At 36.6% G+C, this 27,016-nt stretch overlaps 1 protein-coding gene across 4 annotated transcripts in view; it reads right to left on the reverse strand.

Moving 5' to 3' along the window:
- The window catches only part of INPP4B (inositol polyphosphate-4-phosphatase type II B), an 839,852-nt gene that overhangs the window by 154,712 nt on the left and 658,124 nt on the right, over positions 1-27,016 (reverse strand). For all 4 annotated transcript variants that reach the window (XM_043902501.1, XM_043902500.1, XM_043902504.1 and 1 more), the window contains one exon: positions 20,581-20,689. In XM_043902501.1, the coding sequence (XP_043758436.1) occupies positions 20,581-20,689 (109 nt within the window). The remainder of the gene's footprint in view (positions 1-20,580; positions 20,690-27,016) is intronic.

A 27,016-nucleotide genomic window follows, 5' to 3' on the forward strand; every position in this document is an offset into this window, starting at 1 on the left:
TACCACTACTATTCAACATAGTTTTGGAAGTTTTAGCTATAGCAATCAGAGAAGAAAAAGAAATAAAAGAAATCCAGATTGGAAAACAAGAAGTAAAACTCTCACTATTTGCAGATGATATGATCCTCTACATAGAAAACCCTAAAGACACCACCAGAAAACTACTAGAGCCAATCAGTGAATATAGTAAAGTTGCAGGATATAAAATTAACATGCAGAAATCCCTTGCATTCTTATACACTAACAATGAGAAAACAGAAAGAGAAATTAAGGAAACAATTCCATTTACCATTGCAATGAAAAGAATAAAACACTTAGGAATAAATCTACCTAAAGAAACAAAAGAGCTACATATAGAATACTATACATGATAAAAGAAATCAAAGATGACACAAATAGATGGAGAAATATACCATGTTCATGGATTGGAAAAATTAATGTAGTGAAAATAAGTATACTACCCAAAGCAACCTATAGATTCAATGCAATCCCTACAAGCTACCAATGGTATTTTTCACAGAACTAGAACAAATAATTTCACAATTTGTATGGAAATACAAAAAACCTCGAATAGCCAAAGCGATCTTGAGAAAGAAAAATGGAACTGGAGGAACCAACCTGCCTGACTTCAGACTACACTACAAAGCTACAATCATCAAGACAGTATGGTACTGGCACAAAGACAGAAATATAGATCAATGGAACAAAATAGAAAGCCCAGAGATAGATCCATGTACCCATGGACACCTTATCTTTGACAAAGGAGGCAAGAATATACCATGGAGAAAAGACAATTTTTTTAACAAGTGGTGCTGGGAAAACTGGTCAACCACCTGTAAAAGAGTGAAACTAGAACACTTTCTAACACCATACACAAAATAAACTCCAAATGGATTAAAGATCTAAATGTAAGACAAGAAACTATAAAACTCCTAGAGGAGAACATAGGCAAAACACTCTCTGACAGAAATCACAGCAGGATTCTCTATCACCCACCTCCCAGAGTAGTGGAAATAAAAGTAAAAATAAACACATGGGACCTAATGAAACTTAAAAGCTTTTGCACAATGAAGGAAACTATAAGCAAAGTGAAAAGACAGCCTTCAGAATGAAAGACAATAATAGGAAATGGAGCAACTGACAAAAGATTAATCTCAAAAATATACAGGTAGCTCATGCAGCTCAATACCAGAAAAATTAATGACCCAATCAAAAAAAATGGGCCAAAGACCTAAACAGACATTTCTCCAAAGAAGATATACAGATGGCTAACAAACACATGAAAAGATGCTCAGCATCACTCATTATCAGAGAAATGTAAATCAAAGCCACAATGAGGTACCATTTCACACCAGTCAGAATGGCTGCTATCCAAAAGTCTACAAGCAATAAATGCTAGAGAGAGTGTGGAGAAAAGGGAACCCTCTAACACTGTTGGCAGGAATGCAAACTAGTACAGCCACTATGGAGAACAGTGTGGAGATTCCTTAAAAAGTTGGAAACAGAATTGCCATATTATCCAGCAATCCCACTACTGGGCACACACACCAAGGAAACCAGGATTGAAAGAGACACGTGTACCCCCATGTTCATCGCAGCACTGTTTACAATAGCTAGGACATGGAAGCAACCTAGATGTCCATCAGCAAAATGAATTGATAAGAAAGCTGTGGTACATACACACAATGGAATATTACTCAGCTATTAAAAAAAAAACACATTTGAACCAGTTCTAATAAGTTGGATGAAATTGGAGCCTATTATACAGAGTGAAGTAAGAAAGAAAAACACCAATACAGTATATTAACACATATATATATAGAATTTAGAAAGATGTAATGATGACAGCAAAAGAGACACAGATATAAAGAACAGAATTTTGGACTCTGTGGGAGAAGGTGAGGATGGGATGATTTGAGAGAATATCATTGAAACATGTATATTACCATATGTGAAATAGATCACCAGTCCAAGTTCGATCCATAAAACAGGGCACTCAAAGCTGGTGCACTGGGACAACCTTGAGGGATGGGATGGGGAGGGAGGTGGGAAGGGGGTTCAGGATGGGGGACACATGTACACCCATGGCTGATTCATGTTAATGCATGGCAAAAACCACTACAAAATTGTAAAGCAATTAGCCTCCAATTAAATAAATAAATTGAAAAAAAAAAAAAAGAGAATAGAAACCATTCCCAAATATATCCAGAGGCAAGTGTTCCCCTGACTGCAAATGGGCCTGAGGGATATTTTTAGGCATTATGGAAATGCCCTAAGTTTGGATTGTGATAAGGATCACACAGTTGTACAAATTTACTAAAAGTTCCTGAACTGTATGCTTAAAATAGGTCAATGGCATGGTATGCAAATTATACTACAGGAATAGAGAGTAGAGTGCTGGTTCCCAGGGGCTGAGGAAGGAAATGGGGAGATACTGGTCGGATACTGGTCAAGGGGTATGGAGTTTCATTTATGCAAGATGTTTAGTTCCCAAGACCTAAGGTACAGCCTGGTGATGCGTTGACAATGCTGCAGTGTTCTTGAAACTTGCTAAAAGGTTAAATTTTAAGTGTTCTCACCACACACACAAAAAAAGAAAAGAAAATGCTAACTATGTGGAATGATGGATAGGCTAATTAGCTTGATTGCAGTGATTATTTCACAATATTTACATATATCAAAACATCAAGTTATACACCTTGAATATATAAACATTTTATTTGTCAATTATACTTCAACTAAGCTAGCGTCTGCCTGCAATGCGGGATACCTGGGTTTGATCCCTGGGTTGGGAAGAGCCCCTGGAGAAGGAAATGGCAACCCACTCCAGTATTCTTGCCTGGAGAACCCCATGGACAGAGGAGCCTGGTAGGCTACTGTCCATGGGGTCGCAAAGAGTCGGACACAACTGAGTGATTTCACTTTCACTAAGCTAGGAGAAAAACTCAAATGTTCCCAGCATATGATGTTCTAATGCTGGTAATTATGATTCTGGGATAAAAGTACAGGAAAACAGAAGGTTTATTTAGGACCCATTTCATTTTTTTCCCTGTTAAGTCTGATATTTTTATGGAGGAGCTCTAAAAAAGCCAATAATTTATACTGTAGAATTTATACTAAAAATCCAAGTCTCTCTCTCTCATTTTAATAGCTAATAATTATTGGGTCTATAATATAGGGCTAGAATTATGCTAATTTCCTTTCAGGGATTATTTTATTTAGTCATGACAACAACTTTCTGAAGAACAAATATCATTCCATTATATAGATTTAGGAACTGAAGCCTCAGTAGGTTAATAACGTGATCTAGAACATACAACTACTAGATATGTTAGAACCAGGATTCAAATGCAGGTTTGAACACAGGATTCAAATACAGTTTGAACTGTTAATGATGTTTTACTACCGTTCTCCAATACCATGTTCATAAGGTAGCAAATGTTCATAAAACATCATTAACATTTCAAACTGTATAATAATAATAACCTGCATTTGAATCCTGGTTCTACCATCTATATAACAGTTGTATGTTCTACACTAAGTTACTTCACCTACTGAGGTTTCAATTCCTAAATCTATACAATGGAATAATATTTGTTCTTCAGAGAGCTGATTTCATGAACATGGTATTGATCCATTTTAAGTTTGAAAAAATTACAATCCCTTAGCTAACACAGAAAATATCTTAGTTAGAAACATATTGGTAGGTACAGCATATAAATATTGAAACAAAATATAATTGGAAAGGTCTCACCTAATTAAAACAAAGCTCATTAAAAAGATGTATAATTCTATGTTATAACAACATATTAGACATAAGAAAGAGTTTGAAAATCATTTCATCATCAATTGTTTTCGACAAATATTTAATGACTGCTACTCAGTCAATGCTCAGAGAAAAGCAAAAGGTTAGAGTTGTTCAGCAAGATAATCACTGGATGAGTGTGAAGATGCCTATCCCCTAAATGCTATAGACAGGGCTGGTAGCAGAGAAGAAGAAAAAGGGGGATAAATAGCTGCTTCCCATAAGAACTTGAAAATCTAAGGCTCTACATTCTAAATGTGTGCAAAAATTGCCCAGGTAACCACAGTTTCAGGGTTTGTTTACTGACTACTCAGTACTATAGGTCTTTACATTTCTAAGAGGTCAGAACTCTGTTTAAGAGCAACGAGAGGGAGGGGATATATGTATACTTATAACTGATTCACCTTCTTGTACATCAGAAACTAACACAGCATTGTAAAGCAATTAAGCTCAAATTAAAAAATAAATTAAAAAAAAGAACAATGTAAAAGAATGTCACATTGTAAATTTTCGAGGTATTTTGTTTTTGAAGATCTTTTTCATGATACCTAGTTTTTGCATATTTGCTGAAAGTATTAGGGGCAAAGGGTTTGAGAAAGACATTTCTCTTATTCCATAACTACATTAAAAAAAAAGAAAAGGAAAGACAGAAAACAAAGAAGAAAGTCCTAAAGGAAATAGGACTCTCTGTCTACCTCTACCACTCTAAGTAAATTTGTTATCCATTCCAAAACATTCACAGATGCATCTCCCCTGTGTATACACGATTTCATGTTTTCTTGAAAATACATTTTATATACACCTCTCCGTTCAGTTCAGTTCAGTCGCTCAGTCATGTCCGACTCTTTGAGACCCCATGAATTGCAGCACGCCAGGCCTCCCTGTCCATCACCAACTCCTGGAGTTTACTCAAACTCACGTCCATCGGGTCGGTGACGCCATCCAGCCATCTCATCCTCTGTCATCCCCTTCTCTTCCTGCCCCCAATCCTTCCCAGCATCAGTGTCTTTTCCAATGAGTCAACTCTTCGCATGAGGTGGCCAAAGTATTGGAGTTTCAGCTTCAGCATCCCTCCTTCCAATGAATATTCAGGACTGATCTCCTTTAGGATGGACTGGTTGGATCTCCTTGCAGTCCAAGGGACTCTCAAGAGTCTTCTCCAACACCACAATTCAAAAGCATCAGTTTTTCAGTGCTCAGCTTTCTTCACAGTCCAACTCTCACATCCATACATGACCACTGGAAAAACCACAGCCTTGACTAGACGGACCTTTGTTGGCAAAATAATGTCTCTGCTTTTTAATATGCTGTCTAGGTTGGTCATAACTTTCCTTCCAAGGAGTAAGCATCTTTTAATTTCAGGGCTGCAATCACCATATGCAGTGATTTTGGAGCCCAAAAAAATAAAGTCTGACACTATTTCCACTGTCTCCCCATCTATTTCCCATGAAGTGATGGGACCAGATGCCATGATCTTAGTTTTCTGAATGTTGAGCTTTAAGCCAACTTTTTCACTCTCCTCTTTCACTTTCATCAAGAGGCTTTTTAGTTCATCTTCACTTTCTGCCATAAGGGTGGTGTCATCTGCATATCTGAAGTTATTGATATTTCTCCTGGCAATCTTGATTCCAGCTTATGCTTCTTCCAGCCCAGCGTTTCTCATGATGTACTCTGCATAGAAGTTAAATAAGCAGGGTGACAATATATAGCCTTGACGTACTCCTTTTCCTATTTGGAAACAGTCTGTTAGTCCATGTCCAGTTCTAACTATTGCTTCCTGACCTGCATACAGGTTCCTCAAGAGGCAGGTCAGGTGGTCTGGTATTCCCATCTCTTTCAGAATTTTTCACAGTTTATTGTGATCCACACAGTCAAGGGCTTTGACATAGTCAATAAAGCAGAAATAGATGTTTTTTCTGGAACTCTCTTGCTTTTTCGATGATCCAGCAGATGTTGGCGATTTGATCTCTGGTTCCTCTGCCTTTTCTAAAACCAGTTTGAACATCCGAAAGTTCACGGTTCATGTATTGCTGAAGCCTGGCTTGGAGAATTTTGAGCATTACTTTACTAGCATGTGAGATGAGTGCAATTGTGTGGTAGTATGAACATTCTTTGGGATTGCCTTTCTTGGGGATTGGAATGAAAACAGACCTTTTCCAGTCCTGTGGCCACTGCTGAGTTTTCCAAATTTGCTGGCATATTGAGTGCAGCACTTTCAAAGCATCATCTTTTAGGATTTGAAATAGCTCAACTGGAATTCCATCACCTCCACTGGCTTCGTAGTGATGCATTCTAAGGCCCACTTGACTTCACATTCTAGGACATCTGGCTCTAGGCAGTGATCACACCATTGTGATATTCTGGGTCATGAAGATCTTTTTTGTACAGTTCTTCTTTGTATTCTTGCCACCTTTTCTTAATATCTTCTGCTTCTGTAAGGTCCATACCATTTCTGTCCTTTACTGAGCCCATCTTTGCATGAAATTCTCCCTTGGTATCTCTAATTTTTCTTGAAGAGATCTCAAGTCTTTCCCATTCTGTTGTTTTCTTCTATTTCTTTGCATTGATCCCTGAGGAAGGCTTTCTTATCTCTCCTTGCTATTCTTTGGAACTCTGCATTCAAATGGGGATATCTTTCCTTTTCTCCTTTGCTTTTCACTTCTCTTCTTTTCACAGCTATTTGTAAGGCCTCCTCAGACAACCATTTTACTTTTTTGCACATCTTTTCCATGGGGATGGTCTTGATCCCTGTCTCCTATACAACGTCATGAACCTCCATCCATAGTTCATCAGGCACTCTATCAGATCTAGTCTTTAAATCTATTTCTCACTTCCACTGTATAGTCATACACATCTCTAGATACCTAATAATCCATATACTAATTGAAATGCCTATACAGTGTTCCACTTTAGTGATGCAGAATAGCTTGCATAAATATATTCTTTCAAGATGTTTCTAATATTTTACTATTATGAATAGACTCTATAAACACCTGAAATATTTGCCTTTTTAAAAGTTATTTTTATTATATGTATATTGCTAAATAAGCGTTTTCCTGAGGTGTATTTTGGAAGGTTGCAGACAGAGAACCGGTGAGGCTGTGTGTGTGTGTGTGTCCGTGTGCGTGCGCCCATGCATGCGCTCAGTCCTGCCTGACTCTTCGTGGCCTCATGGACTGTAGTCCACCGGGCTCCTCTGCCCATGGAATTTTCCAGGCAAGAATACTGGAGAGGGTTGCCATTTCTTGCCCCACGGTATCTTCCCAACCCAGGGATCAAATGTGCGTATCTGTGTCTTCTGCATTGGCAGGCAGATTCTTTACCAGTAGCGCCACCTGGGAAGCCCCTCTGTGAGGCTAGGGTCTTAGAAATATTTTTACTGCTTACTATATAGGAATGGATTAAAATAGGAACTGATATGCATGCAAAATTACTGTATCAAGTCAAGCATCCTTTTTTATAGTATAGATAATGTAATTTACTTTGAACATTTTATTGTTCTCATAACGGCCCAAAAAGAGTTGAATAGATCAAAGTTTTAAAAATTTCTCTTCAATTCCTACAAAGGTCATCTGTAAACTAACATTATTCGTTTGTTAAGAGCATATACATTTCATGCTGAAAAGCTACTGATAGCATGAAGATGAATGCATACAGAATCTGAGTGGCCACAGAAGTCTGATTTTCCAGCTACATCATTAGCTGCATGAGCAATTCAGTCTTTGAAAATCATTATTCTCACTGATAAATAGGGGAATTTGTAATCTCTGAGATTCTTTGTAAATTCTAAGTCCTAAAAGATTACTGCAAAAAAGGCAGACTCAGTAATTTTATTTCCCCCAAGTTCCTTTCATTTTGAATATAGACGACTGATCTTATTAAGCAAGCACTGGAAACAAAGGGTGAAATTTCTAGATTCCCCTTCCGAGTGACCCAGCCATTCACCCAGTGAAATTAACCAAAAACCTAAGAGCCTTTCAACCCTGCCAAGTTACTGCAATTCCTCATCCACTTGCATTTAAATCCTATAAAAATGTCCTTAAATCTTCAACTCTGTACTCACCCATTTCCTCCCATCAGTACTACTGTAGTAGCCTGTTTGCTCTTGTTAGTTCTCTCCACATAGTAACTCAAAATGCACATCTGATCACGTTCCTCTCCAGACCAAACTTGCCATCCTCTTAGCCTATATGATGAGCTGTCAAGACTTGACACAGCAAACAAGTGTCCTCCCAATCTGGCTCTCATCCTTTATCCCTTCTTTCTCTTTCTCTGCTCTTCTCTGTCTGTCTCTTCCTTTCAGCTGCTCTATGTTGCTAGAGTCCCCAAGCCAAGGTGCAGTGAATGGCACCACCCTGTCCAGGTGCATTGACAGAAGCCTGGGAATGTTCCTTGACACCCTTGGATTTTTACCTCCCATTCCAAACAGACACATGAAGTCCAAATAGTTGCCAAGTCCTTTAAAATATCTCTGCAACTGATTGCCTTCTCTCCACCTGTGCTTAAACCATCCTAACCAAGCCATCTTTCTCCAACAGAAACACTGCAATAACTACTCACTTATACAAGCCTCCTGACAGGGAAGAAGACATTGGAATAGTTCAGGCAAGGTCTCAGCTAATAAAGATTATACAGTGACACTACTTTTCTCATCACACAAGCCAACTGTGTGATCTTTCCACGACATGGATCCCATGTGTACATATTTTAAAGTTAGTGTGTGAGTGCTGTTGTGTCCAAATCTTTGTGACCCCATGGACTGTAGCCTGCCAGGCTTCTCTGTCCATGGGAGTCTCCAGGCAAGAACACTGGAGTGGATTGCCATGACCTCCAACAGGGAATCTTTCCGACCCAGAGATCAAGTTCATGTCTCTTATGTCTCATGCATTGGCAGGTGGGTTCTTTACCACTGAGCCACCAGGGAAGCCCTTTGTAAAGTCAGTACTTTCACTAATGACAGTACTTGCAAAGAATGAGGTGCTCTAGAATTAGTTTGTAAGGTTCTGGGGAAAAAGAGTATTTTTAAGTTTTCTGGTGATTTATGACTGCAGTCACAAAATTAAAAGACTTGCTCCTTGGAAGAAAAGCTATGACTAACCTAGACAGTGTATTAAAAACCAGAGACATCACTTTGCTGATAAGGTCTGTCTAGTCAAAGCTATGGTTTTTCCAGTTATCATGTATGGATGTGAGAGTTGGTCTATAAAGAAGGCTGAGTGCTGAATAATTGATACTTTCCAACTGTGGTGCTAGAGATGACTCTTGATAGTCCCCTGGACAGCGAAGAGATCAAATCATTAAATCCTAAAGGAAATCAACCCTGAATATTCATTAGAAGGACTAGTGCTGAAGCTGAAGCTCCAATACTTTGGCCACTGATGTGAAGAACTGACTTCTTGGAAAAGACCCTGATACTGGGAAAGATTAAGAGCAGAGAAGGGGGCGGCAGAGGATGAGATGGTTGGATGATATCACTGACTCATGGACATGAGTTTGAGCAAACTCAGGTAAACAGTGAAGGACAGGGCAGCCTGCTGTGTTGCAGTTCATGCGGTTGCAAAGAATCAGACACAACTTAGTGACTGAACAACAACAATTTGTAGATGACTTTTTTTTTCTGTTTTCTGACTTTGGGATTATGGCTATAAACATCTAAGCCAATAGAGAGCTTTTAGGGCTTCCCTGGTGGCTCAGGTGGTAAAGAATCTGCCTGCCATGTGGGAGCCCTGGGTTCAATCCCTGGGTCAGGAAGATTCCTTGGAGAAGGAATTGACAATCCACTCCAGTATTCTTGCCTGGAAAATCCTATGGACAGAGAAGCCTGGAGGGCTACAGTCCATGGGGTCGCAAAGAGTCAGACACAACTGAACGACTAACACACAGACATAGAGAGCTTTAAATAACATGTTGGAAATTACTCAGGATTTAATCTGAGTCTCCATATTTTTCCTCAGATTAAATGCATACTAGTTAAAATAACATAACTATGTCATGATTTTAAACCTTTTTTTAGTTTATAGTGAAGAAATGCAATTCCTGATTTATATAAAATAAGTCATCAAACCATATTTTTTTCTCATATTTAGTTTTTAAGTAACCAGAAAACAATGTTTCTGAGCCTGCTGTATATTTCACACTTAAATTTAAGTTCTAATATTCCTATCAATTAACTTTTTCTTGAGATAAAACCAAAAGTCATATCTTAATAACTGTGTGAAATGAAAATATTTAATTGTGAAGTCAAATTATCTTCCTCAGAATGATATATTTATCTTTCCTCAAAAATCTCAAGGTTGTGACCACTGTTTCTAACAATAAAATGATTTCAACAGAAATAAGCTACAACTACAGTGTATATAAGAAGCTATAGGGTAACTGCTCAGTGATTTTCTGAGATCACACCATAAAGATTATGTGTTTTAGCATTTTCAGACACTGTTCTCTTTACTTAATTTATTATCACTCAAAATTCTATTATCATTTAGAAAACTTGCTTGCATTTATGATTAAAGTCATTTTCTTTAAAGGAAAGATTTAATTTTTAAGAAGTTTGAACTGTCACACTTGACAGAGTGCGTCTTGCTTCAGATCATACCTGGCTTCACAAGCTTTTGGGTAGGTGACTGGAAGAAGGCTGCCAAATTTTAAATGTTAAAGTCACTACTGCATGGCCAGTATTGAACCAGATTTTAAGTTGGCTATTTTTATAAAAATAAAAATATCTTTTATAAAATAAAAAAGCTCCTTCTTTCAGAACATATGAAAGTATACTTTCCCTTCTTAGTCAGGCATGAGGAAACACAGACATTGTAATCTCCGACAGATGGCCACCTCAAAGTCTACAAGTCATTTGCCACAAGTGTCCCTGTGTTTCTGTCACTTAATTCAGACACAACGGTCTCTTCAAGCAGAGTCATTTCTTCTTCCTTTTATTCGTATGACAGACAAAGCTTTCACTTATTTCATTTACGCCCTCACATACTTACTGCTTCAAGGAACACTTATCAAATCAGTTCCTCGGGAGGCAGACATAGTCAATGCCCTGGCACACACATAGCGTAGAATGGAAGAGAGGCAATTAGGAACACTGGAGGGTAAAAACAGATGTGGCCTTGCGAGAGGTAAGTGAAGACTTCCAGGCAAAGCTGGAAAAGAAGGACTTCGATCTGGTTCACCATGGAGTGGTGTGCGTGGAGCAGATGATGGTGTGAGTGGCGAAAGATGAAGCTGGAAAAGAAGTCAGGGTCAGACTGTTGTTGTTTAGTCATTAAGTCATGTCTGACTCTCTTGAGACCCCATGGACTGTAGCCCGCCAGCCTCCTCTGTCCATGGAATTCTCTAGGCAAGAATACTAGAGTGGGCTGCCATTTCCTCCTCTAGGGGAGCTTCCCAACCCAGGGATAAAACTCGGATCTCCTGCACTGGCAGTTGGATTTGTTTCCACTGAAATACCAGGGAAGCCCCAGGGTCAGATTCCACATGAAAATATTATACACCTTGGGCTTTATTCTCCAGGCAAGAGGCAGCTATGAAATGTTTAAAATAATGAAATCACAAGATAATATTTGCCTTTTAGAAATATTATTTCAAGCAAGGTGAGACTAATAAGTGAGATGAGAGCCAGTCTGGAAGATAGAGAGTGACTAAGAGATATGGCAGTAGAATATTTAAAAGATGTTGGATCTACAGATTAGGGCTATCCTAAACCACAAGTGACTATGGAAATTAATGACTTCCTGAGAAACAAGAAGTGACAGAACTGATTTTTTTTTTTTGGAAGTGGAAGCAAGGGAAGAAAAGTAGTCAAGGATGTTTGCATTTTGAAGTTGAACATCTGGTGGTGTCTTAATTAAGAAAAACAGTCCCTAAGAAAAGTTTGTGGATAAGAAGATGAGAGATGGCTGCATACATTGACTTTGAGGTGTGTGAATGACACTATTAACGTGGAGCTGTCTACTAAATGGTTATGAACACATGTCTGAATCTCAAGAGCCATGCCTGGGCTTAGCACAAAGATGGTATATGAAGCCCAATGCCTAAGAATACGTGGGGGCAGGGACCTTCTGTATGGCACAGGAACTAATTCAGTATTTTGTAACACTCTATAGTAGAAAAGAGTCTGAAAAAGGATGTGTGTGTGTGTGTGTGTAAACACATATACATGTGTGTATGTGTGTGTAAACATGTATATATATATGAAATGTGGTAAAGGGAAGTGAAATGAAAGTCGTATCCAACTCTTTGTGACTCCAAGGACTATACAGTCCATGGAATTCTCCAGGCCAGAATACTGGAGTGGGTAGCCTTTCCCTTCTCCAGGGGATTTTCCCAACCCAGGAATAGGACCCAGGTCTCCCACATTGCAGGCAGATTCTTCACCAGTTGAGCCACGAGGGAAACCCAAGAATTCTGGAGTGGGTAGCCTACCCCTTCTCCAGGGGATCTTCCTGACCCAGGAATAGAACTGGGGTCTCCTGCATTGCAGGTGGATTCTTTACCAACTGAGCTCTCAGGGATATATGTATACACACATATATTTGTATAACTGCATCACTTTGTTATACATTCAAAACACTATAAATCAACTGTACTTGACTAAAAAAAATTTAAAAGAACATGTAGGCAATTAGCATCATATGCACAGTGATATAACATTTTCTGGAGGGCATTATATAGCATCTCTAACACGTAACCACTTCAACTGAGAAATTTCACTTCTAGGAATTTTATAAAAAAGAAACAAACTTTCAGAAACATAAGAATAAGGGTGTGCAAAGAGAGAATTATAACAAAAACCAAAAAAATCTAAATGACCACCAATATTATATTGGTCAGATAATTATGCTATATTTAATCAATAAAACCCTACTTAGCTTTTAAAAAAATAATGAGATCTACACATATTGAAATGAAAGGTTGTCAGGACATTTTTGAGTAAATGAAATACTTGTTTACACATTTTATATAAATAATAACTAAGCTCTCATTATGTGCCAGGTATCATTATAAATGTTCATTGTATATGAAGTCACCACATCTTCAGAACAACCCTATGAGGTATGCAGTATTATTTCTATATTACAAATGAGGAAACTGCAGTACAGAGTGGTGAGGTCATTTGACTAATGTCGCAATGCCAGTAAGTGTCCAAGCCAGGATTCAAATCCACACAAGGAGTAGAGTCTATGAATTATCTGAGATGAAAGCTTCTGCCCTGCCCCAGAATGAAAACCAGAAAAACTAACCTGAGTTATAGGAAAGTCAAGAACATTACATTCTCATGACCTGAGTTAGTAGATCAAGAATCATGATCACTGAAAACTCTGATATTTTTACCTAGAATAAAATGCACAGGGAAAAATACATTAAGCTGTTCAGATTGGTTTACTCAGGGGAAGGAAAATAAAAAAGGCAAACTTTTTAAAAACTTCTTCATTCTCTGAATTTGTGTGCAACAAGCAAATATTATTTTTGTATAATTAAAAAGAGAATGAAGCAGGAGAAAAAGTGCATTACAAATTCATTTCAGATCATATGTGCTGTGCTGAGTCGCTTAGTCATGACTGACTCTTTGCAATCTCATGGACTGTAGCCTGTCAGGCTCCTCTGTTCCAGGGCATGTTCCCGACCTGGGGATCGAACCCAGGACTCCCATATTGCAGGCTGATTCTTTACCATCTGAGCCACCAGAGCAAAAACCCCTTGGTTCCCTTGTATTATATTTAGTTCAATGCTTTGTAAATGTCATCATGTAGGTTGTAGTATCTGGTCAAGCGGTATCAGGGCTATTTAATTGTTTTATTCTTTCCTGACTTCAAGCTATAGATGTGCAAGACCTGGAACCAATATATATTTGAAGATTTGTTGTGTACAGGGGCTACATATAGAAAAGCATATACTGATTGGGAAAAGCCAAGTACACAGTTTTGGCAGATCTAGTGTTGTACTTGTCAAATATGAACAACCTTGAATGCTGAGAGTGGTCAAGGAGAAACTGATCCACTGGAAGAAGTAAATAAACCTCCAAGGAATCAAGTTACAATAAACACAAAAATTAAATTCCTATCTCCTTGAAGATGATATATTGTCAACTACTGGGCAGAGTTCAAAAGAAAAAAAGAACAGATAAGACTTTTATTCACACTTCTTATTTCTATAGGGGCTGTATGATTTTATTATATTTAAAATTTTTCTTTATTTTTTTGATGCTATAAAGTGTTTTTTCCAAAAGGGAAAAATGTACTTAAAAGTGAATAGGAGATGAATTTTAGCTAAAACCTGTAAGACTGATCTTACTAAATGGAATACCTTTGTTGTGTTGGGCATGACTTCCAAAATCCAGAAACACATAAGGATTATTAAATTAAGAAGACTCAATTAATATACTTTGAAGAATTAGTCATTTTAAGCCATTTTGAACCTTTCAATTTATAACAGAAAAGACACAAAGATATAGATTACATACAGAAAAATAAATTGGATGAGACTGTATGCTCTCAAAACCTATCCTGTTGAGGACAAAGATTATGGGTGATTTTTACTTCCTTCTTTTGACTTTTCTACATTTGCCAATAAACTTATTTTAAAAATTGGAAAACTGTCAATAGCAAGCAATATATTAAAATATATATATCACTAAAATATCAAAATATTTCCATTTAAAAGATATATGACATGATATATGGATTTATACAGAGTTATGATGTGAGTCTTTAAACTACTCTGCCAGTGAGTAACAAGATGAACTTCTGAAAGAAATCCAGAGACTAAGGTAGAGATAGAAAAAGAGCTCCAAGTAGGGGGGAAAATTGGCTCTCAAAGTTAAACACGGATGCAATCTTACTGCTTTCAATGAATACATTTGAATCAGTCATTCCCTTTCATAAAAAGAAATAAGAATATTGTTTTAAGCATGAAAGTAAAGATCTTGAAAATAAGTATCTTTGTAACTGCTGCCTAGTCTGTTCATATGTTACTGGAGAAAGTACATAAAAAGAAGAGCTGAAAAACCTTGACTCCTTTGCTTAGACATCTCACTTTATACCACTAATGAAAAACGTTAACTTATGTTTTAACTCCTATTAAGCAGCAGTTAGCAATTCTGTCCTGAAGAATACATTTCAAAGCTAGTGGTATAATTTTGAATCCAATTCTCCCATTTCTGGTTTACTGGATATTTCTTACACTCTAGGCTACAAAGAACTTCTTTCCCTAATGTAATATTTCTCCTTTTAACCCAAGAAACCTCCAACTTAGAGAACTAGGAAATTATACTGATTTTTCTGACAATAATAAGGAAAATTGATCTCATAAAAGGTAAGGCTGGTTTGTTTAACTATTCATATTGTTTTACTTTCCTTCAGAAAATTCCTCTAAATTCTAGTATATACTCAAGTGTTGTAGGCTCAAAAACAGGCTATAACATTTCTGTGGGTAAAATTTTACTTTGCTTTCCTTTTGACTTTTCCAAATAATTTCTTTCTCTCTTCTATTAGAAATTGTGGGGCTGTCAATGTTGATAATCAACATTATCAACAGATTGAGGGAGCGCATTGAGGGGGTGAGGGTAGTGGAGAGAAAGACATGGTAGATACTCAAGGTAGGCATTTGACACTAAAATCTCTTGCAGGGAGTCAGCTGTGAGTTTGTCCTTAATGAACAGGTAGATCACAGGGAATTAATATTTTTGAGAAGTGAACACTGCCTGTCATTGGCTTTTCTTCTTCTTTACAAAGGCTCTTGGTTTTCATGAGGTGCCTTTTTATCTTAATGAAAGGGCTATGCCTTCAGGTCATGATCCTGCTCAGTGAAAGTTCTGGCTGAATCTGAGGTTCCAGCTGAATTTAGAAATGATCAAAGCGGGCAAAATATGTGTTGTCATGGTAATTTTTCCCTTTCTTTTAAGTAATACTGGAACTAAAAAATTGATTCATATTTTGAGAGAGGAATCTATAAGCTTCTAAACAGTCTAGGTAAATCACCAGATCCAAGAACACGTAAGTGTTTGATGAACAAATGAATACATGGGTTACAAACAATGTGATTTTGGTCTTTTAAGTTAATACACACACATATGCATATACATACATTATCTACATATACATGTATATATATATGTGTATACATATATTACTAAAAAGACCAAAATTAGGATTTTTGTAAAAAGAATATAAATTTACACACACCTATATGTACATAACTTTTCTGTACACCTGAAGCTAATACAACACTGTAAGTACACTATATTTTAATAAGATTTTTTAATGGTTAAATAGATGAAATGGTAAATTTTATATGTTACCAACATTTTATTACAACAAAAACTTTAAAAAACAAACCCACCAAAAAATAATATATGAGTAATTTGCATGTTGGTTCTTAAAACGTCTCATCTCTAAAGCATGAAAAGCTCTATAATATGCTTGGTTTTTATTCATTCATGTTATTCAGACCCAAGCTTTCCCAGATCAAAATTCTTACTGCTTTATCACCATCTTTGGTTCCATTTTATAACAATTTAATGAGTGAGGGATTCTTTACAGAAAAATTTCCATGTAACAAGATGTAATGCTTTTCCTCTGTATTACAACAAATATTCCTTTGCATAGATTTTCTTTCCTTCTGATAGAGGCTAATTGAGGTTCTATACAGTTTTCAAGTTTAACTCCCCTGTGCCGCTATTCCTGTTTCTAAGCCTCCACACCATTCTGTCTTCTCCCAGCACTATTCACTATTTGTATCAATGGTTCTCAACCCTAGACACACATCAGTCTCACCCAAGAAGCTTTTAAAACTTAACAATGCCTGGGCTCCATTCCCAGGACTGACTTAAATATTTTAAAGCTCCAAAGGTGATTCTAATTTGCAGCCAAGGTTGAGCACCCCTGCTCTGTATAATACTGCCCTTACTGCATTATGATTATTTGTGAAACTTTATCTCCCACTGAAGTTTTTGGAATTTTAAATCAGACTCGTGTGAATTCCAATGCCTGTTGAGTTTGATCTATGGAATCTACTCTGTGGAACACTCCAGAAGATCTAAAATTCAAAAAGACGCTATCTCTTGGTTAAGGAAATCACAAACTATTGTAAAAGTACTGGACTAAAACAAACCTAGGATGCCATAACTGTGACCTAGGAAACTATATGGGAAGTAAAAATAAAACATTGGGATGAAGAGTCAGATCAACTTGAGAAATCAGGAAGACATGATGGAGAAAGTAGAGTCTTAGGATGGACTATGTGTAGAATTTCAAATAGGATTATGTATATGATTTTTACAGAGAGAAATGAAAAATAGTGGGGAGATAAAAACAGTAAGTTTTTGTAAACAGCAACAGAGTAAGAAAAGGGGACGAGATGGAAAAGTGAAATCCATTAATAAAATAGTTTCTGTACCATAAAGAAACAACTTCAAGAGAAGGAGGAAATGAATGTACAAAGTCAGTGAGGTGAAATCATGGAGGTTTTGAATGCTCAATGAATGAGCATGGATTCCTTGATGGTTTCCGAACAGGGACTAATGTACTGAGATATTTGTGCTTTAAAAAATATCAATCTTCCTAATTAATTATCTTGTAGTCTTGAAAATACTTTTTATGTGATCTGAATTACATTATATGAATACTATAAGCAATGCTTTCTTATGTTAAAATGCTTTTCATTATGTGGTCAATGTATTCATCAAAAAATAGATCACGAAGGAACAGACACATAAATTACATCTGTTCCTAGATGATAGTATTTCATTGGCTTAGCTGAGAAGAAAATAAATGAAGGGGAAGTCGTAACAATAGCTGTGGTGGGTCTCCTAAAAATATCTAAAAGATGCAGCTATCTCTTTTTGGGCGGGGGAAGGGTTATCAAAAGAAAGAAAAGGTGAAGTAAAGTTCTTTCACTTAATGCTATTTTCTGTCCTGCCAAATGTAAATAAGGTCTCATATCATATAGTCATATGTATTTCTATATTACTGTTTGTGGCTGAAAAATGCAATATTTGTTGCTGAAAAGGCCTGCAGAAAATTATTTGATTAATGTGATATCACTTTAGGTGTGACATGTTTGCTCAGGTTATTGCTCAACTTGATGAAGAGGCTGATACTATACTCATCTGGGTATTGCCTCAACAAGCTGTATTTGTCCCATACCACTACCCTAGAGAGCATTTTTAAGATCTAGGCTAAGCTATTGTTTTAATTTTAAAAATGGCATTTCATCAATAAAGTCATCAATAAAGCAATGGGATAAATAGCACATATGAAAAACCTAAAGCAAATCAACATTTACAAGCATTGGACTCACTTTTTTATTTTAGATTTGATCTTAGAGTTCTGTGTGTTTGTGTATGTGTGTTTGTGAATGTGTGTGTTTATATATACATAAACACCCCAACGAGAAGTGAAGAACACTGGAGAATTCAGATACTCATGCAGATATTTAAAGCTCAAAATATCAATGTTTAAATATACAACTTAACATTTGTCTTTGCCCATAGCATATAGTGATATTTTATGAAATTATATGGATAGATTCCATGTTTCACATACACGTGCTTTATGTGCTCAAGTAAATTCTATGTACCCTGTGGGCATTTTCAATCTTTTAATTGTATTATGCACTTTAAAATTTGATTCCAAAAAATAGTAAATTCTCAAGATAGAGGCTTCTAGTTCTAGACAAGATGGAATAAACACAATCTATTTTACTTTTCCCTTTAACCACCAAAACCAAAACAAAACAAACTACTCTGTACAAAATATATAACTCATTTATCAGAAGACATCAAGAGGTGGAGAGAAGAAAACAGATTGGCTAGGAGTCTCAGGACTTAAGGAATGACATCATAATTATTTCCACATTTGCTTGTTTTTTTGTCCTTCTTTGCCTCCTAAACATTTCACTTTGGATAGAAGGGAAGCCCTCAGTGAAGCAAAAGGTCAAATAAATAGCACCCAAGAAAAGTCAAAGGACTAATAAAAGGGTAGCCCAACAGAACAGTAAGCTTTTAACCATAAATGCCTGAGGGTGAATATCACAAACATAATAGTACCCCTCCACTCAAAGGATGGTGCAGCAAGGGGATAGTGAGAAATATCCCTGCCCAGTAAAGCCCTCAGGCACAAACCTGTATTCCACTCTTCTTCTCATTTCAGTAAATGGATGGCATCCCCTTCCCCATGGGGTCTGTCACTGAACTGACATCCAACCTCCATGAATTAAATAAGAGGTGACCCTCTCAGAGCCCCTAGTTGGAACTCTGATGTCCACTCCCTATTCCAACAGTAATGCAATGGAACCACTTTCTGCAGCAGAAGGGTTTGGGGGAAGAGTGTGACTATTAGGGGATAACACTAGGGAGTTTCTATGTGATAATGGGATGGTTATTTATGATGACTATGGTGATGGTTAGTCCAATTTACATCTGTGATACAACCTCACAGAACTATATTCCTTACCCACTGAAAAATTAAAACCAAAATAAAAAACTGGAAAAATCTTAATAAGAACACTAGCTGATTTAAAAGTATTGTACCAGTAGAAAGATAATTTCTTTAAAACAAGAAAGACATATATATTAAAATGTACACACACACACATATATATATACACATTGCTAGCTTGTACATTTATATAACAGTACATCAGTTATACAATTCCAACTTATTTTAAATGCTTTCTTCCTGAACATCTGGACAGTGAATAACAAATATGTTATGTGATAAAGCTTTTTAAAAGTGGTTTTAGTTTTGCCACTCAGATTATTTAATACTATTACTAAACCAACTATGACTAAAGAATAACTATTTCCCCCTAACTTTCAAAATTGGAGTTTTTTGTTGTTTTTTTTTTTGGCTGCCTGTGCACCTTGTGGGATCTTTGTTTCGTGGCCAAGGACTGAACATGTGACCCCGCCATGGTGGAAGCTCAGAATCCTAACCACTGGACAACCAGGAATTCCCCAAATGTGAGCTCTTAATTCAAGAAGAGTAACTACTTGAAAGGGAAAAGAAAGTTACTCTTCACACTTGGATAACACTCTTTAAAATTTACATGAGTATGGTCATAACCAGAGGATATAACAGGGTAAATTTGGTTGGTACATGTGGGGATAAACTACAGTACTAACGCAATATTTTAAAGTAGCTAAGAACAAAACAGAAGGTTGAGAAAATAAATTAAAATTATAAACAACACTGACAATACTTCGTTTTTTGTGTCTCCTTTTCTGTAAGGAATAGAAAGTTTTCTCTTTTAACTTCATCACTTAAGTAATAGAGTTCTGTATGGATGGCTCTTTTTTAAATGGAATAATTAAATAATAGGACAGTTAAGTGCCTTGCCTCAGGCCACAGTGGAAATCACTAGTAGGGTCAGAGTCATAAATTAGGACTCATGCTCTCCATTAAGTGTCTTTGCCTTCACAGAAAATTAGACTATGCTTTCAGCTAAATATCTGTCTGAACATCATTCCATTGAGTTACAATAATTGATACTAGAATACTATTTATTAGTAGGATGGCTTCCGGAAAACTTTTCTGCTAGCATAGTTCTACTCTGTTAGTAATATGCTTAGCCATCACAGCCATTTCATTTATTTTAATTTCTGTTCAAGTTTTTTGTTTTTGAAATTCAACAACTCTAAGTTCCTGAATGGCAGTTGGAGATGTCAAGAACTATTCATTGTGATGGATCAAGCTTATTTATCCTAACTTGGTATACAAAAAACCTTCCCCAAAGGGAAGATAATATCATGAATGCATTCTGTTGTCACTTACTTTCTTCTTTCTGCTTCAAATCTATGCAGGAGTTTCCGAAGACCACCATTCTTAAATCCCTGAAAATGGGCAGCTGGGGCCCCCACGGTGATGACATCGTACAGAGCATCTGTAACAAGAATGGACACGGAGATGAACACTTTGCAAACACTTATCTCCAGCATGCTGTTTGCACTGAAGCATTCACACTGTGGGAAGTGTGAGGAATTATTCTGTTTAATTTTGCAGGAATAACAATGAACTCACATCTCAAGGGGGCAAGACGAGCTAATCAATCTTTCTAAAAGCCACCTGTGCACCTAAACAAGTTATAATATTTGCTTGATTTATGACTACATCTTAATTATATACTACTGTGTAGAACAGCATGTTCTCTCATTCTTCTATATACTTACTGAGATAACACATTAATTGGTCTTTTGTGCATTTTACTTCATTGTGTTTTGCATCATTTAATTTGCAATCATATTGAAATTCAACAATAATGAACAATCTTTCAACCAAAAGTTGCAGAGAAAAGAGCCAAAATATTACGGTACTTTGATTCAAGGACAAAACAGTACTAGTGCCTTTAAAAAAATCTATACACCACAGTTTTTTGCCTGTGTATACTACATCACACAATTTTGAATGCATGCAATTGAATTTTGCAATTTCCTTAGGTGGCATAGAAAGAATACACAAAATGTCTTGATCTATTTTCCAGTGAGATACTTTGTTTTTTTTAATAATAAAAAACCCATACATTTAAATTAAAACTCAATCCTTTGATCTTGAAAGTCATCAAGTTTGATACATATTAAGTTTACCACTTCAAAACATGCCATCATCTTACATTCTAATGAAAAGTATCCCTATAATAAGAAAGACAAAGTGAATGCCCTCTTGTTAAACCACATTTTATTTGAAAAATCTAATTTCATAGTAGATCCTTTTCAAATTGGTTTTGATATCTGACACCTTGGTTGTTTTTCCAATCTCATTTACAGGGAAAACATAAATTATTTTATTAGCTTCAGGTAAATACCATGACTTTTTCATAGTGGTTCAAGCCAAATACACCTGAAACAGTAAATTTTTTAAATAAAATAGGTCCTCAAGTGAAAAGACTTCAGCTGCATTCAGAGAACTCAAGGTCACAAAAAATCCCCAGAAGTACAACCCAAACTAAAGAGCCATTAAGGCAGATACTGAACAGTCACTTAATGGACTGTTGGAGTGCTGAGCTTGTCTTCTTTTAAAAAGTCACTAATCAACTGAAAGTCCTGCTAAGTCACTCCAGCCGTGTCCAACTCTGTGAGTCTCTATGGACTGCAGCCCACCAAGCTCCTCTGTCCATGGGGTGCTCCAGGCAAGAACACTGGAGTGGGTTGCCGTGCCCTCCTCCAGGGATCAAACCCACATCTCTTACATCTCCTGCATTGGCAGGTGAGTTCTTCACCACTAGCACCACACCTGGAAAGCCATCTTTTCTTAAACTAGCAACATATTAGATTTGTGTGAAATTTAAGATTTCTTTGTCCAGAGGATTTTAACCTAAGACCTAAGAAAAGGATTCTAACGTGTCCACGAACAGACGTTGATTGTCTTAGTGACTCCGTTCTCCTTCATGGAAGGGGGGATCACAGCTTTCTCAAGTGATCATGGGATCACTCAAAACGGCCAACACTAAATTCTAGTCCACTTTCACTTATCTGATGAGAAACTTGAGGACCCTGAGTAGTTGTCTGCTTCATCTAAAGTCTTAAAGACCTTATACCCAGGGATTTCTGACTTCTAACCCAGGAATGGAGAGTGAGGAGCTTGTTACTGACTGGACTCTAAGTCCGTGGCTCCATATAACAGCTCTGCTAGGTATAAGTTGTGCAACACTGGGAAAAGTATACAATCTCTCTATGACATGGTTCTTCTGCTAGAAGATGGAGTGGGAAGTAGTTATAAGAAGTTAGCATTTAGTAAGTACTAGCTATGATTATTTTCCCTATAGAAAAAAATCCTATCAATTAAGCATACAAGGCTGATATTTCAATTTTTGCTATTTCTCTAAAAAAAATAAAAATTTTAGTCTGAAAAGGAAAGTGATAGTGAGGCTCAGTCTTCTAAATAAAATCAGTTTGTGCATCAATTTAAACTACCTGTGGGTCGGGCACGGGGGGCATGATGCGGCAATGAATTACACTACATTTCTGCTAAAACCTGGGTGATCAGCAATAGCAACAATATACCAAAGTGACTAAAAACATGTGGATAATTCCACATGTCTGATCAAACACAAATTAAACATATTCCAAACTCAATTTTCCAAAAGAGACATCTATGATTTTTATTAGATCCAAGAAAACTTGTGGCCTTTCCAACAACACCCAAGAAGAGGAAGGATGAGGAAAGTCGATATCTGAGGGAAGAGAGCAGCTTTTGTTTTGTTCTGTGTTTTTTAAGAGAGAAGTTTTAATTGATGGAGATTAATCTGTGGAATGGTCATGTATGGATGTGAAAGTAGGACTGTGAAGAAAGCTGAGCGCTGAAAAATTGATGCTTTTGAACTGTGGTGTTGGAGAAGACTCTTGAGAGTCCCTTGGACTGCAAGGAGATCCACCCAGTCCATCCTGAAGATCAGTCCTGGGTGTTCAACGGAAGGACTGATGCTGAAGGTGAAACTCCAATACTTTGGCCACCTCATGCAAACAGCTGACTCATTGAAAAAGACCCTGATGCTGGGAGGGGTTGGGGGCAGGAGGAGAAGGGGATGACAGAGAATGAGATGGCTGGATGGCATCACCGACTCGATGGGCATGAGTCTGAGTAAGCTCTGGGAGTTGGTGATGGACAGGGAGGCCTGGCATGCTGCGATTCATGGGGTCACAAAGAGTTGGACACGATTGAGTGATTGAACTGAACTGAACCTGTGGAAAATTCTTAAAGAGATGGGAATACCAGACCACCGTAACTGCCTCCTGCAAAACCTGTATGCAGGTCAAGAAGCAACAGAGAACCGGACACGGAACAACAGACTGGTTCCAAAGTGGGAAAGGAATACATTAAGGCTGTATATTGTCACCCAGATTATTTAATTTATATGCAGAAACATGCAAAATACTGTTTTGGACAAAACACAAGCTGGAATCAAGATTACAGGGAGAAATATCAGTAACCTCAGATATGCAGATGATACCATCCTTATGGCAGAAAGTGAAGAGGAACTAAAGAGCCTCTTGATGAAGGTGAAAGAGAGTGCAAAAGCTAACTTAAAACTCAACACTCAAAAAAATTAAATATGGCATCTGGTCCCATCACTTCATGGCAAATAGATGGGGAAACAATGGAAACAGTGACAGACTTTATTTTCTTGAGTTCCAAAATCACTGCAGGTTGTGACTGCAGCCATGAAATTATAAAGGGTCTTATAAAGAAGCCCATGCACATGAAAAAGCTTGAACCTAAGCTTTGCTAGCTTCATGGAGAAGCTGTCTCTTCAATTTATCCATAGTTTCAGGCATCCTCTGAAGCTACTTTCCAGGAACAGAAACCTTCTCTTTATTCATCCATCTCACTGAAATGTTGGGAATCCTATTCATCTATGCAGGAACTAAGATACTTTGAAACAGTAGACAAAGGAAGAGAACCAAGTGACTCAAACACGCTCCACTCAAAAAAGAGCCAATTATCTTTAAGTCTAAATGAAGAAACTAGCATTCTTTAAAACTCATCTATAGTTAAGAACTTCCAAAGTTATGAACAAGCTCTTTCATGTCCAAAATTCTGACTTTTACTCTTTTCTATTCTATTTTCTATTTATGAACTCATCTCTTTTAGTTTTAACACTATATTTTTACAGAAGCCTATAAAATCTCCATCTCTGGCTAGTCTGACTTCTTCCATACTAAACTATCCAGTTCCTAACTTGTCTTATGAACATCTTCGAGTGTCAACCAGCTATTAAACTTAACTTGTTCTGGCTTAAAAAAAAAAACAAACTCTTAGAAAACATGTATTTTACATATTTAGATTTTATAAAGATGAATTATTAAAAAACATATTAGTGATAAACTGATACAGCCACTATGGAGAACAGTAGGGAGATGCCTTTAAAAACTAAAAATAGAACTACTCTGTGATCCAGCAATCCCACTACTGGGCATACACCCAGAGAAAAGCATAATTTCAGAAGACACATGCGCCCCAGTGTTCACAGCAGCGCTACTCACAACAGCTATGACAGGGAAGCATCCTCAACAGAGGCATGGATAAAGAAAATCCGGTGCATACACACAAAGAAATATTACACAGCCATAAAAGGAACAAAATTGGGTGATTTGAAGTGACATGGATGGACCTAGAGAGCGTCATACAGAGTGAAGAAAGTCAGAAAGAGAAACACAAATACTGCATAATAATGCATATACATGGAATTGAGATAAATGGTATAGATGATTTTATTTGCAAACCAGAAATAGAGACACAGACATAGAAAACAAATGTATAGACCCAGGGGAAAGGGGAGGGATGGGATGAATTTCGAGATTGGGATTGATATATACACAATATTGATAGTATGTATAGATACAACAGTACAGATGACTAATGAGAACCTACTGTATAGCTCAGGGAACTCTACTCATTGCTCTGTTGCAGCCTAAACAGGAAGGAAATCCAAAGAAGAGGAGGTAAACATATATATATATAAGGATTCACTTCATCAGAGAAACTAACACAACATTGTAAAGCAACTGTACTCCAATAAAATTTAATTTAAAAATAAAATAAAATTGAAAAGTGTTATATATTCTAAAATGCTCACTGAAGTCAGTTATTCATTCTATTCAACAGCATATTTTAAATATATCCTAGGAGCAGTTTTATTCCTTTAAATTTAGTTAGAATTAGCTGCAACTGATTGCTTTTCTCTAGGAGAAATCACATAGGCTACAAAAAAAGAATCAATCAAAACATTAAAATTCTAAGATAATCTGATCAGTGATATTTGTCTCATTTTAAGATGTTCCTCATTTTATCCTCCTTACACTATCTTTTGTGATATGAATAGCCCTTAACTTTCAGATTTTTGGTACTGAGACAATTATAAAAATATAGATGGGCCTTTTATTTTAGAGGAAAGTTAAGCATTTTATAGAAAAAGGTTTCCATTTTATAGGAAAAAAGTTAAACTTTTATAGGAAAGTTATTTTATATAAATGTTATAAAACCTTATTCTCTTTTAAAAAAATAATATGCATATTTTCTTTGATATTTTGTATTTCAAAAATTTGTTGGCTTTAGGAAAATGGCATCTCCTGCACCATATAAGGAAAGTGGAGTTCAAGCTGTTGAGTCTCCTTAAGCTAAAGATACTAGGTTGTTTGAAATCTAATAGTAGGGCTACCTTATAGCCTTTTAAAAGCCACTAATTTATTAATAAAATGAGATAATAAGTCTTTTTTTCCCAGAAGATCTCTTTCATATTCCTACAACTATAAAAATCGTGCTGATGAAAAAAAAAAAATGTAGACCTGCTGATCTCACTTCAAGGAACAATTTAAAACATAAACCCTGACTTTAAAATGGCCCACAAAATAAATTGGATATGAATCACAAGACAATAGGGAATTTTAAGGGAAATCTGTTTCAAAATAGTCTGAGCAGGTTGGCATCACCATTAAATACATCTACAAGATAATTGTGTTTCATTGATAAGGTGATATACCCAGGCTCTTGAGATACAGAAACACAGGAGCTCTTAATAGCTCCGCCTGTGTAGAGATTAGAAGAGGAAGGGGCAGAAAAGTCAGCTGACTCATCCATATTAAACAGTAAATCCAGGCCGATCTTGAACCTGATTCCAACTGCAGCTTTACAGTATAATATAGTAGTTTCTTTCCTTTTTCCTTTCTTTCTTTTTTTCCTTCATTTCTTCCCTCCTTTCTTTCTTCCTTCCTCCCTTTCTTTTCTATGTATTATATACTATTATATATGTGTCACATATAAAATAACTTAAACATAGAATATCACAAGAATCCATAATGTGTAATATTCACAACTATTTTTCTATGAAAGGAAAATATACTGGAGATGGAAACTGTCTTCTTCATTCCAGGGCTTTGTGTTATTGTAGTCAAAGCTGCTAAGATCCCTATAGTGGTGGCTATTCTATTTGCTGCATATAAGCAATGGATAAGGATGAAAAATTCACTTAATGGGTCTGGGGGCGCCTGAAGTTAAATGAAGGTTATTTCATTTGTCAGTATGAGACATGACAACATTAGTTCCGCTCAGTTAGTTGTTTCAAGAGCTAGACATTAGCCTTGTCTTTGGTGAATCTTCCTGCTACTGTTTGCAAAACTACCTCTCCAAATATAGCAGGTAGATTAATCAAATGTGCATAGATGCAATTTACTAATGGTAAGAATGAAAAGAGATGTGTACTACCTCGAAATAATTC

This window comes from Cervus elaphus, chromosome 5, assembly GCF_910594005.1.
Source record: "Cervus elaphus chromosome 5, mCerEla1.1, whole genome shotgun sequence".
Taxonomy (NCBI): domain Eukaryota; kingdom Metazoa; phylum Chordata; class Mammalia; order Artiodactyla; family Cervidae; genus Cervus; species Cervus elaphus.